At 45.4% G+C, this 14,375-nt stretch overlaps 1 protein-coding gene across 2 annotated transcripts in view; it reads right to left on the bottom strand.

The window, feature by feature from the left end:
* The window catches only part of LOC140424480 (proteasome activator complex subunit 4-like), a 231,193-nt gene extending 217,058 nt beyond the window's left edge, over positions 1–14,135 (bottom strand). For both annotated transcript variants that reach the window (XM_072507869.1, XM_072507870.1), the window contains exon 1: positions 13,815–14,135. In XM_072507869.1, the coding sequence (XP_072363970.1) occupies positions 13,815–14,107 (293 nt within the window). In that variant the 5' untranslated portion in view covers positions 14,108–14,135. The remainder of the gene's footprint in view (positions 1–13,814) is intronic.
* Between the last annotated feature and the right edge of the window lie 240 nt (positions 14,136–14,375).

Raw genomic sequence — 14,375 nt, 5'->3', positions numbered from 1 at the left:
AAAGGCTGCAGACTAGTTAAGGATAATTTGCTGAAATTTCTCCATCATAACAATCCTGCATGACATTGGAGCTATGGCACAGCTTTTAGAACATTCAGGCACCATCTGTTTTTTTGGTGGTCGTAAAGGAAAGATGATTGGAATGCACTGACATGCAAGATACTTATTGTGCATGTTCGCAATGTATCTCATGTGCATTCAAATCATTACGTCAAAACATCTGAATAAGCAATGTTTCAATCACAATGCAAACAATAAAATTACTAAATGTCAAGTTTTTTTTAACACTAAGGAAAAATATTTGCAGTTGTATTGTGCTTAGCATAACCCATGGGCATTTGAAAGCACTTTACAGTCCAGGAAGGACTTTGAAGTGTAATCATTGTTGAAATGTAGGTACAACCTTGCACACAGCAAGCTCCCAAAGTAATCAGATAATCTGCTTTAAGTGATGTTTATTAAGGGATACATATTTGCCAGGATAACAGGAAATATCCCCCTACTCTTCTTCAAAATAGTGCTAGAAGATCTTTAACATCCGCCTGAGATAGTAGACAGGAAGTCAGTTTATAGTCTCATCTGAACGACAGCACCTCCAACAATGCAGTACTACCTTAGTACTGCATTAGAGTGTCAGTCTAGGTTGTTGTGCTCAAGTCTCTGGAGTGGAATTTGAACATATCACGTTCTGATTCAGAGGCCAGGGTGCCATCCAATGAGCCACAATTGGCACTACCCCCAGTTGGGAGAATGCACGGATATGAAAAACTTCCACAATATTGTGATATTTCATCACTCTGCAATCTGTAGCAAAAATCTAATGTTTTTGTTATCTTCATTTTAGTGATAACTCCAATGAGTGTGCAAAGAGATTATAGCCATTTTGTTCTTGCTAATTCAGATGTAGAAAGGTCTTTTCCATATATTCTGTCAAATTCTGGCGAGGTATTTGCACAGGTTGCCAGATACTGACACTTGTTCAATAATTAAGTAAAACTAGCGCATGCCAATAATTGGAGTGTTTATTTCATTTTTAATGTAATTATTTTATGATGCTTGAATATTACAACAGTACCAGTATGAATTCTCACATTTCAAGTTCTCAACAAAGAAAATACCTAACCATTGCTCCCAATTTGCCATTTGTATTATTAAGTCGAATTTAATAAGGAACATGATGAAAAGTGAAAAAGTAGTTCAAATAGAGTCAATGATACTTCCTTTGTGATGGTGCCCAGAATTTAGCTAGAGCAATGATGAATTTACAACTATGAGTAACATATGAATGATTACAGAGTAAAATTGTAAGTATCTGGGTTGCTACATATATACAGTTAAGATGTTGAACACTGCTCTGTGCTTCTCTACAGTGCAAGAGTCATTAGGAACCAGAGATAGTTTAAATACAAAAATGATGGGAGCATAACTGCAAATATAAAGGAAAAACAAAGTATTATCCACTGGCAAAGTGTCAAAGAATGATTTGAAATAACCTGAAAAGCAAAAATGTGGATTCATTTTTATTGACATTATACAAGCAGAAGCTATAAACATTCCTAAATACTGAAAAGTGAATTCTATATTTCTCAAAAACATATTTGACTCACAAGAGATCAAAGTTATAATAATTTAGGGACAAATAATTGCATAATCTGTCATGAGAATAGCCTATGAATAATTTGAGGAAATGCAATTGGAGGAATTTAAAAGGAGGAATTGTCACCCTTCCCAATCTACTGTATGCAAAACTTTCATGGGAAATAAACTCCAGATCAGTGATTCCCAAACTGTGACCCCAATTCAGGTCACAGAAACAGCGAATAGGGTCACAAGTAATAAAATCACATTTATTTCATATGGTCTTCAAGTTGTGCATTCCAAGGCGAAGCTCAAGACAGCATGCATACTACATTCAGAGCTGGAATCCAGCATTACCAGTCCTATTTGTGTGATGTGTTACTAACATGTCACACCCATGTGGTCAATGCAGGGATTTCTGGGTCTTGCAGGGGGTTTTTCAGGTTACACCTAGTCATATATAATCAACCACAGTGGCTAGCACTGCTGCCTCACAGCACCAGAGACCTGGGTTTGATTCTGACTTTGGGTGACGGTGTGGAGTTTCCACATTCTCCCCGTGTCTCATTGGATTCCTCTGGGTGCTCCAATTTCCTCCCACAGTCCAAAGATGTGCAGGTTATGTGAATTGACCATTCAAGGTTGCCCCTTATTGTCCAAAGATGTGCAGGTTATATGAATTGGCCATTCTAAATTGTCTCTTAGTATCCAAAGGATGGGACAGAGGATTGGATCTGGGTAGGGTGCTCCTTCGGAGGGTCGGTGCAGACTCACTGAACTCAATGGCATCCTTCTGGACTGTAGGAACTCTTATGAATTCTATGACCATCACAACCACCTGGAGGCACACTTTGCAACTCCCTCCCTCCGCCCCCAATTCAGATGTTACAACGTTCAATTGGGTCCAAAACGCCTTTCAGCCTGATGACATGGATTTGCCCGCAGCTGAACAGCTTATTGAAATTTAATGTGATGAGCCTTGGGAGAAAAAACAAGTTTCAGAGTTTCTCTGTCAGAATCTTGGTACACTGAAGACATTGCAACACGCACACCGAAAGTGATGGTCCCTTTTTCCAGCATGCATTTGTCTGAAGCTGTATTTAACCCATTGAAGCTATATTTAACCCATTTAATCTACATGAAATCTATATATCGATCAATCCTCGATGTCATATCAGAATGTAAAGATGCAATTTTCAACTACCCTGCCAGATTCTGAGAAACTGTGTTGCAGTAATGCAAGTCACATGTCGCCTTGGACCTGATGAGTACATAAAATAATTACATTTTTACAAGTATTCTAAAACCACAGCTTTATGTATTTATAGGATATGTTGATCAAACTTTAATCTTTATATACTGAATGTTTTTTTTTAAATATATTTTATTCCAAACTAATGCAAATGGTTACAAAATAAACAGTTCAGGGAACATACTCCCCAACACACAACTATACAGTTTGTACAGATTTTTCCCCTTTTCACCGCCACGCACCCCCCCCCCCCCCCCCCTTCTCGACGAACAACTCTTCAAACATGGCCACGAACACCTCCCCCCCCCCTCTCGACGAACAACTCTTCAAACATGGCCACGAACACCCCCCCCCCCCCCCCCCCCCCGTGCCTCAAAGCCCTCCGCTGATCCCCTCAGTTCGTATTTGATCGTTTCCAAACAAAGAAAGTCGTACAAGCCTCCCAGCCAGGCAGGCAGTCACCCCCGGTGACGTTGCGGACCACCATTCCAATAAGATCCTTCACCGGGCAATCAGAGAGCTGAAGGCCACGACAGCAGCCTTCCTCTCCATCCGCTCAGGCTCCGCCGATATCCCAAATATCGCCACCAATGGGTCGGGCCCAACCTCCTCCCCCACTATCCTCGTTAGCACTGAGAACATTCTCTCCAAATTCTCGCAACCCCAGAACATACGTGCATGGTTTGCTAGTCCCACCCACGCTTCTCGCACTCATCTGCCACTCCATGGAAGAACCCACTCATTCTGCCTAAGTCATGTGCACGCTATGTACCACCTTGAACTGGATCAGGTTCATCCTCGCACACAAAGAAGTCGCGTTTACCCTTCGTAGCACCTCATTCCACATCTCCAGTTCATCTCCCCTCCCAGCTAATCTTCACCAGGTGCTTTCCCACCCACCCATATATGTCTCCGATCCTGCGCTCCCCTTTCACGTCCGGGAGCAGCAGTCACTCCCAAAAGGGCATAGCTCGTTAGCCTGGTGAACTCTTTCCAAACCTTCCGTGCAAAGTCCCTTACCTACAGGTATCTAAACTCACTTCTTCTCAGGAGCTCTGCCCTCTCCTTCAGTTCCTCCATAATGGCAAACTTCTCTTCCAGGTACAGATCCCTTATCCGAACCAGCCCCACTTCTCCCCACTTCCAATACACCCCCCCCCCCCCCCCCCCCGCAGTTAGAGGCCATGGCTTTTGCACAGCGCCGTCAACACTGACATCCCCTCTATCCTAAAGTGCCTCGTCAACAGGTTCCAGACCTTCACTGTGGACTGTACCACTGGGCTCTCTGTGTATATCCTTGGCATCAGTGGCAACGCTGCCGTCGGCATAGCCCGCAGGCTGGACCCCCGACAGGATTCTTCCTCCATCCTAACCATTCTGCCCCTCTCCATCCCACCACCGCCTCACCTTCCCCACGTTCGGCACCCGATAATAATGCAGCAGGTTTAGCAACGTCAACACCCCCCCTTCTGCCTCTGTCACAGAGTCCTCTTAACCCTTGGTACCTCTCCTGCCCACACAAACTGAGATAATCGTATCCAGTACCCGGAAAAAGGCATTTGGTGCAAAAATAAGAAGCGTCTGAATTACTAATAGAAACCTCGGCAGGACGTTCATCATCACCACTTGGACCCTCTCTGCCAGAGTCAGGTTTAGCGTGTCCCACCTCTTCAAATCCTCCCTAACCTCCTCCACCAGTTTTCTTACATTCCACTTATGCAGCGTCACCCACTCTCCCGTTACCTGAATCCCCAGATACCTATCTCTGGCTACCGATCCCCCCTTCCACATCCGGGGGCAGTAGTCACCCCCAACAGGGCATACCTCAGTAGCCTGGAGAACTCTTCCTGGATATCTCTGGCTACCTTAAATGGTAACCCCTCTAGGTTGGCTTGCTGACCCAGCTCATTCACCGGGAACACTTCATTTTTCCCTAGTTTAATTTATATCATGAAAACGCGGCAAACTTCCCCAACAAATCCATGATCCTCCCCATGCTCTCCAGCGGGGCTGACACGTACAGTAACAGGTCGTCAGAATATAGTGACACCCGATGCTCCCTACTCCCCCGCGTAATCCCTTGCCACTCTCCCGAGCCATTGCTAGAGGCTCTATAGCTCGCGCAAAAAGCAGTGGCGACATTTTGTGAACCCATATCGTTGGTATGTACACTCACCACCGGTGCCACATATAACAGGCTCATCCATGCCACAAACATCAGCCCAAACCCGAACCTTCCCAGGACCTCAAACAAATATCACCATATTTGTCTTCCCCTTGTCCATGGACACACTACCTCCGGTACCCAACCTCTCAACAGAGTCATGATCACATTTAACAGCCTGCTTATATTACTAGAGAGCTGCCTGCCCTTTACTAATCCGGTCTGGTCCTCCACGAGCACTCCTGGAACCCAACCTTTCATCCTCGCCGCCACCAACTTAGCCAACACTTTCACATAGGTATATAACAGCGATATGGGCCTGTACGACCCATGTTCCAACAGGTCCTTCCCCTTCTTTGGTATCAATCTGATCGTTGCCTGCGTCATTGTCTCCGGCAGCTCCCCCTTCCCAAAAGCCCCCAAATGATGCGGTGTCAGATCCGTCGCAAACTCCTTATTACCATCACCAGGCCCCGCGGCCTTCCCAAACTTCATACCCCTTATGCTGTCCAATACTTCCCTCAGCCCCAAAGGCTCCTCTGGAGCCTGCCTCTTCTCTTCCTCCAACTGCGGAAATTCCAGCCCACCTGAAAACTGCCCTATTTTCCTTCTTCACCCCCCGGGTCCGCCCTGTACAGCTCCTTATAGTATTCCCTAAACGTCTCATTTATCCTACCCGGCTCCGTCACCATCTCCCCTGTCTCTGTCCGTATCCTCAATATTTCAATGGACGCAGCCTGCCTCCATAGTTGATGTGCTAACATTCTGCTTGGCTTCTCCCCGTACTCGTACTGCACCCCCCTTGCCCTGCGCAGCTGCCCCACCATCCGCCCTGTCGTGAACCTACCAAATTGCCCCTGCAACCTTTTCCTTCTCGCCAATCCCTCTGTAGTAGGCGCCCTCGAATATTCCCTATCTACTTCGACTATCTTGTTCATTAAGAGCCCATGCTCCTCCCTCTTTTTCCGATCCTCATGTGCCTTGAATGAGATAATCTTATATACTGAATGTTACTGTGCTGCATTATTGCTGGTGTTCGGGGTCATGTCATTTTCAAGTGTTAAATGGGGCCATAGTAGAACAGATTGGAAAACACTACTCTATATATTGGTTAAACTCAGGATTGTTAAATTTATTGAAATTATGTAATATGATGCAGTCTCGTCACTAAATGCAGTAATATCGTACCAGAGGGATAGGATATTGGATTGCAATCTTGTAGAGCTGAGGAAAGAAAGTCTAGAAACAATCCAATTAGGAAAAAACATTGAACAAGTTAACTCTGCTCACTGTTATGTATGTTTCTTCGCACAATGGTCACATACTGGCAGTCACAAAGCAAAGGTGTAAAGTAAATTTGAAGCAAGTAGGTGGGTGCTGCAATTAAACTATGCTAGCCATCTGCAGTGATATTGCTCAGAGATTTATGCGGATTGGATTCCAACCTGACCTTAATGCTGCTTGCTAGTCTCTGGTGCTTCTTTGGAGAGTGGCCAACAGAAAGGACACTGGTTTCTGAATCTGCAATTTGACTAGTCAAATTTCCTGAACAGCATTGCATTCACAAGACAGAGGAAATAAAACACACACACACAAAAATGACATAAGGAAAAGCAAAGTCAATGACAAAAAGGGGTCCAAGAGCATCCCTGTGTCATATATGCTGGTTGTAAAAACAATAGACCAACAGAAGAGAGTAATATCTGAAAGCAAATTCAGGCGTTAGTAATCAGCCGAGATGTGGTGCAAAAACGCAATGTGAATTTGTGTTTCAGCTCACACTTCAAACTATCGACAAATGCAAACAGAATGTTTAATTGCAGTGGAGTAATATCTGACAAACAGAAACGGCCACTAAAACAGTGATACATCTGGTTTAAGCTTATCCCATTACTTTTAATCCCCAGATCACTGATACGCATCGATAATATATTCAGGGTTACAGGGAAAAAATAAAACGAGAAGGAATAATTGGGCCGCTCTTCCAAAGAGTTGGCACAAACATGATGGGGCAAATCTTCTGTGCTTTATGATTATATGATATGAAGGACAATATATTCGTCCAATACATTGAAACACCCATACAGACTGGCTGTTAAATGGAAAATACATCACTCACATTAACATACAACTTGAAAATAAAGGCACTCATGAATTACTAAGTTCACAGTCATTTGATAGAACATGTCCCACGTCACATTACTATCACGGATGAATGCTATATGTTGTTCAGTCTATTATTAGTATTGAAATCTCAGGATTAATATCTGGTATGAATTTTTCACATTCTCAGAATTATCAAGGGATCAAAAGCAGTACCTCAATTGACTTTTGAGGTCACCTCAGAAGCACTATACCAGTGCTCTTTGTCACAACAAATACTTTACAGAGCCCAACTTACTAGGATCAGCTGAAATCCAAAAAAACCTGAAGAAAGAACCTCCATTAAATAATGATTTTCCATCCTTTGGACATCCCAAAGAACTTCTCATCCATTGAAATATTTATTGGATGGGCAGTGACATAATCCATAAGACCATAAGACATAGGAGCAGAATTAGGCCACTCGGCCCACCGAGTCTGCTCCGCCATTCAATCATGGCTGATATTTTCTCATCCCCATTCTCCTGCCTTCTCCCCATAACCCCTGATCCCCTTATTAATCAAGAACCTATCTATCTCTGTCTTAAAGACACTCAGTGATTTGGCCTCCACAGCCTTCTGCGGCAAAGAGTTTCACAGATTCACCACCCTCTTGCTGAAGAAATTCCTCTTCATCTGTTTTAAAGGATCGTCCCTTTAGTCTGAGATGGTGTCCTCTGGTTCTAGTTTCTCCTGCAAGTGGAAACATCCTCGCCTTATGAGGCATTATCATAGAGCTTAGGTTTTAAAATGTCAATTACCCCTCCCTCTAAACGTGTATTTGTTCAGTTTGTCCCCTTTTTGGTTCCTTCTTTGTACATCTCCACTCTCTCTTCTCATACTTGTTTTCATCAACATTATTAATGTCCAATTCTTGCTTCATTCTCACATATCACCATTGGAAAACACCCAACATTTATGATGTCATACACCATTTTGTTACATAACATAAAAAATACCAACTATTCTTCTTATGTACTAGCAGTCCTCCTGTAAATAACGCAAATATTATAGTATTGCAAAAGAGTGTTGAAATGTGGAAGAGTGGTGCAAATCTCCAAAAAATTCAAAAGAGGTTACTTAATCTTCGGCTCAGATAGAGTAAACAGAATATCTTTTGAGGTTATTTTCTAGGAAATGTTTTCCTTATTAACTGTTCAACAAATTGAGACAGCAAACTATCAGGAAGACAGTGGCATAATGGTAATGTCACTGGACTAATAATCCAGAGGCCTAACCTAGAGGGCGGGATTCTCCCATTCCGCGGCAGAGTGAACGGGCCGCTGGGAGTACCGATTCTGGTCCCTCCAGGGGTCCAGCACGGCGCTGGAGCGGTTCATGCTGCTCCAGCCTCCCATCCCGGCACGAACTGTGCGCCGCGCATGCGCAGCGGCCTCCCTTAACGTGCCGGCCCCGACACAACATTGGGCGGGAGTTCAGGGGGTGGCGCCTATGAAAATAGGCCCGGGGAGCTGGCCCGCCGATCGGTGGGCCCCGATCGCGGGCCAGGCCCCATCGGAGGGCCCCACCCAGGTCGGACCCCCCCTTCCCTCCACCCACAGGCCGCCCCCCCCCCGACCCTGCACGCAGAGTTCCCGCCGGCTGCGACCAGGTGTGGACGGCGCCGGCGGGACTCTGCATTTGTAGAGCGGCCGCTCGGCCCACCCAGGCTGGAGAATCGGCGGCCCGCGCGGTTGCGGGCTGCGCGGAGAATCGAGTGCCGGCGTCGGGGCGCGGATTCTCTGGCCCGGCGCGGGGCTGGGTGAGTCCCGCCCAATGTTCTGGGGACGCCAGCCCAAATCCCACCACAGCATTTGATGGAATTTTAAATTCCAGATGAATAAATTTGGAATTGAAAGTTAGTTTTAATAATGACGCAATTAACCTATCATTGATTGTCAGAAAAAACAATCTGGTTCATTCATGTCCTTCAGGGAAGGAAGTCTGCCATGACCGATAGGCTTGGAGGGCCGAAGGGCCTGTTCATGTGCTGTATTGTTCTTTATCTGTCTGGTCTACATGTGACTTCAGACCCACAACAATGGGGCTGACTCCGAAATAGCCTAGCAAGCCATTCAGTTTTACCAAACACATAATGATTTAAGATGGCAGCTCACTATCACCTTCTCAAGGACTTTGCAGTAACGCCCATGAAAGTATTTTAAAAAGCTACATGATTTTGGACTTTCACGAGAAAGTAAACGCAGATGCTGCCTGCCCTCAAGTAAAAACTAAAGCACTGATTTTCCTGTAATGAGCTTTACCTAAAAAGGTTTGAAAACATCTCCTACAATTTGTTTCCAAATCATTTTGAAAAGCAAAATCATGTAGTCAGAGGAAAGAGAGACAGTTAAAAAAAAATTAAAACCAATCTTTTATTTGGTCTAGCTATTTATGAACTCTTGCTATAAATAAAAGCGGGTACTATAATATCCTTTGCCGACTGTGCACTCTTGACAACTGTGCCTTAATGATTCCTTGTGTCTCTCTTTGTAATATCTTAGAAGCGAAAAGTGCAGAGGGTGTAGTTTTTCTTTAAATGGTACAACTTGCAATTATACAGCATATTTAACATGGAAAGAACATACTAACACACTTCGCAGTGTTGTAATTAAAAGAATGGGGTGGGAGGGTGGGGCTGAGCCAAGATACTAGGAGGGATGGCCTCTTGGCTAAAGAGATGGGTTTTAAGGGTCTTAATGGAGAAGAGGAATGAGGCCAAATGATTTAAGGAGCTAAGTTCAAAACAAGGGGCCTCGAGTGGTTGAAGTCAAGGGCAAAGGGAGAGGAAGATGCACAGGTGGTTGGTGTCAGAGTGGTTGAAAGTCCATAAAGGGGAATTGCAGGGATGGAGATTACAAACATAGGTTACGTCAAGGAGAGGACATGTCTCACAAATCTGTTAGCATTTTTTGAGGAGGTAACAAGGAAGTTAGACAAAGGAGAACCAGTGGACGTGATCTATTTAGAGTGCCAGAGGGACTTTGGCAAGGTGCCGTATAGGAGGCTGTTAAATAAGTTTTTTTTTTAGAATATATTTTATTAAAGCATTTATAATTTTAACAATTTTACACGCCAAATTTTCAACAAAAAGAAAAACACAACCATATAACCAACAACCCCCCCCCTCCCCCCAACCCATGCACAAGCCCCAGCAGAGACTGTTAAACACGTTAAGAGCCCTTGGTGTCAAGGGTAAGATACTGGCATGAATAGAGGATTGCTGACTGGCCGTAGGCAGATATTGGGGGAAAAAGGAGTCTTTTTCAGGATGGCAGCTGGTGACTAGTGGTGTGCCTCAGGGGTCGGAGCTGGGACCACAACTTTTCACAATATACATTAACAATCTGGAAGAAGGAACGGAGGGCACTGTTGCTAAGTTTGCAGATGATACAAAGATATGCAGAAGAACAGGTAGCATTGAGGAAGCAGGGGGCTGCAAAAGGACTTGGACAGGCTAGGAGACTGGGCAAAGGAGTGGCAGATGCAATACAATGTGGAAAAGTGTGGTTATGCAGTTTGGTAGGAAGAATGGAGGCCTAGACTATTTTCTAAATGGGAAAAAGGCTTAAGAAATCAGAAGCACAAAAGGGACTTAGGCGTCCTCGTTCAAGAATCTCTTTAGATTAACGTACAGGTTCAGTCAGCAGTTAGGAAGGCAAATACAATGCTAGCATTCATGTTGAGAGGGCTAGAATACAAGAGCAGGGATGTACTTCTGAGACTGCATAAGGCTCTGGTCAGACCCCATTTGGAGTATTGAGCAGTTTTGGGCCCTGTAGCTAAGGAAGGATGTGCTGGCCTTGGAAAGGTTCCAGAGGAGGTTCACAAGAATGATCCCTGGAATGAAGAGCTTGTCATATAAGGAGCGGTTGAGGACTCTGGGTCTGTACTCGTTAGGACTTTAGAAGGATGAGGGGTTATCTTATTGAAACTTGGAGGCCTAGGTAGTGTGGATGTGGAGAGGAGTTTCCACTATTAGGAAAAACCAGACCCGAGGGCACAGCCTCAGACTGAAGAGACGATCCTTTAAAACTGAGATGAGAAGGAATTTCTTCAGCCAGAGGTGGTGAATCTGTGGAACTCTTTGCCGCAGAAGGCTGTGGAGGGTAAATCACAGAGTGTCTTTAAGACAGAGATAGATAGGTTCGTGTTCAATAAGGGGATCAGGGGTTATGGGGATAAGGCAGGAGAATGGGGATGAGAAACATATTAGCCATGATTAAATGGCGGAGCAGACTCGATGGGCCGAATGGCCTAATTCTGCTCCTATGTCTGATGGTCTTAAATAAATGTCATTTCTACTGACATATCACAATGACAGTGACATCACAATGCACCAACTGACTTTACGATAATCACTTGAACTAATGCTTTCAATTGAAAAACTTCAATTTTATAATAATTTGACAGAACTGCTCACCAATGGAGATACTTAACATAGATAAGAATGGAACACAGCCTATGTTTATCCATATTGGAGCATAAAGCATTCCCAAATATTCAATACATAACTGTCAACACGAGAAAAAAATCCAGTGAAAATTACATTGAATATTTTTCCACTCCTAAGCTAAAGCAGCAAATTATCTGAAATAGCAAAATGTCAAGAAGTTCAGGTCAACACACAATACACAAAGATAATTTGCAACTCCTGGAAACAATCCATAAGTCAACAATTTATTCCTTATATCAAAACACCAGCAAGAAGGTTTAATTTAAAATCTGCATGTTAAATCCTGACTTTTAAATCTGCCTTTCTTTCTCTCTTTTTAATTGAAATTTAGAACAGAGGAAATAATTCAAAATATGTATTTATATAATGCCTGATCATTTGCAGTGTGCAGGCACTATTATTCAGGTAAACACAAAAGAATCCTCCGCACACATCCAAGTCCCCAAAACAGCAAACAATTTGATTTGGCCCTGTTGGTTGAGGAGCAATTATTGACCAGGATGGCAGGAAAACTTTGTTCTTCAAAGCGTGCCACAGAATCTTTTAATGGGGAAGTAAACAAGCCGACCTTGTGAAATCCAAAAAGAAATTCCACCAGAACATTTTGAACAAATGCATGCTGCATCATATCTTATTTCAATGTTATTCAAAATAACATCTTGCTGGCATAGAAACAAATAATGTTGCAACATACAAAGGTGCTGCAACAAAATATTAAATTGATGCTAAATTTTGTTTTCAAATGAAATAATCGTAGCAGAAATTAAAAATGGCAACGTACAATGAGATCTTTGAACAAAATTGGGCTACCAGATGTTCAGAAATCCTTTTACAAAAATTCCTCTGAATGTTTGCAGAGGAAATGATACAGGTGAAATTATCACATTTAGCAAATTAGTTTAACACTCTTTAAAATAATCTGCCACATACACCTCCAACAGAAACCACCCAATATTTACCTACTACTAAGATGCCATTTCCCAAACAAATGGGCAAAAAAAAAATCAATTCTCAGGCTTCTACTAGGTAGCTGGAAAGATGATCAACAGGAGCACAAAATCCACTCCAAAGATCAGAAATACACAGGGCAGATATTAAATGCTTCGTTTAAATTTTTATTAAAAGACAAGAAAGCCAGAATCACATTCAAAAGTTTAATAATGTGTTGGTATCAAAGTTACAGCTCATAAATAGGTTGCTGATTAACTGATTTATTACGGAAAAAACCAGCTTAAATAGCAAAATATTCCTTTGCAACTGCAACATTTCCATTTCAAACATATAATCCTATCCACTTCTAAAAGTTATTTCAATTACAGGGTACTTAAGTACAAACGCAAGGCCGTGACTAAGCGGGGAGGGTAGGACGGACCTGCTAGTTATTTCTTATAATAAATTGCCCACAAAAATTACCAGCATTGGGGGGGGGGGGGGGGGAAGAGTTCAGCTATTGATGCAAGAGCCAAATTGACACCGACTTTTAATGGAAATAGCGGTTTGTATAAATCAGCACCCCTTCCTTATCGACACAGATCCAACTTTGTCAACAGAGAAAAGTGTCGTGTCATAGTCAGCTGCACCTGAGAGACAGGGCAATACAACATCCCAACTTGGCGAAAGGTCAGCATCCCAACTTGGCGAAAGGTCAGGCGACAGCAGCTTTTCTAAACCCCATTCTTTTCCATCCTCCACTCGGTGCCTTTGGGAGGTGGGAACAAAGAGCGACGCTGCTTCCCCAGGGATTTACGTCTATTTTTAAACATCATTCTTTTTTTCTAATCACCGGGAGGTCTATGGCCGGGTTGGGGGGGGCGGAGAGGGTTACCTCTCCCGGGGGGGGGGGGGGGGGGGGGGCCGTGGCTCGGCCCGGAGAGGGTTACCTCTCCTCGGGGGGGGGCGCCGTGGCTCGGCCCGGAGAGGGTTACCTCTCCTCGGGGGGGGGCGCCGTGACTCGGCCCGGAGAGGGTTACCTCTCCCCGGGGAGGGGGAGGGGGGAGGGGGAGGGGGAGGGGGGAGGGGGAGGGGGGGGGAGGGGGGGAGGGGGAGGGGGGGGGAGGGGGAGGGGGGGGGAGGGGGAGGGGGGGGAGGGGGAGGGGGGGGGAGGGGGAGGGGGGGGGGAAGAGCCGGATCCGGAGCCCCTCTCCCCGGGGGGAGCCGGATCCGGAGCCGGATCCGCACTCGGGGACAAAGTTAAAGCCGCTCCGCCCCGTTGTCTCACTCACGTTGACAGTTTTCTGGTCCAGAATAAGACTCCAGGCCACAGCTCCCGCAGCTGCACGGCCCGGCCCAGGTTCTCTTTGATCTGGCCCAGCATGGAGTTGGATTCCTGGTCCAGGCGCTCCGAGTAGGGCAGCAGCTGGTTGTACAGGATCTCCTTCTGCGGCCTGAATCCCAGCGCCGCCTCCCGCCGCCGCCGTCTCCACTCGCCGCCGTTCCCCTCGCTCATGTCGAGCTCTCGGCCTGGGTCCGGCTCGCCGCCCGGCCCCGTCTCACCTCCTTCCCGGTCCCAATCCATCTGAGAGGCCGAAACCGGCGGATGTGAGAGCGCGGCGGCGTCCCCGTCACCGACTGACACACTTCCTGTTTCTCATCCAATCCCTCACAGGGGGGCGAGAGAGAGGAGAGGGGCGGTGTGGGCAGAGAGGAGAGGGCTGGTGTGGGCAGCGAGGGGAGGGCTGGTGTGGGCAGGGAGGAGAGGGGCGGTGTGGGCAGAGAGGAGAGGGGCTGGTGTGGGCAGGGAGGAGAGGGGCGGTGTGGGCAGAGAGGAGAGGGGCGGTGTGGGC

Source organism: Scyliorhinus torazame, chromosome 1 (genome assembly GCF_047496885.1).
Source record: "Scyliorhinus torazame isolate Kashiwa2021f chromosome 1, sScyTor2.1, whole genome shotgun sequence".
In the NCBI taxonomy this organism is placed as follows: domain Eukaryota; kingdom Metazoa; phylum Chordata; class Chondrichthyes; order Carcharhiniformes; family Scyliorhinidae; genus Scyliorhinus; species Scyliorhinus torazame.
This window is presented reverse-complemented; position numbering and strand designations above follow the sequence as displayed.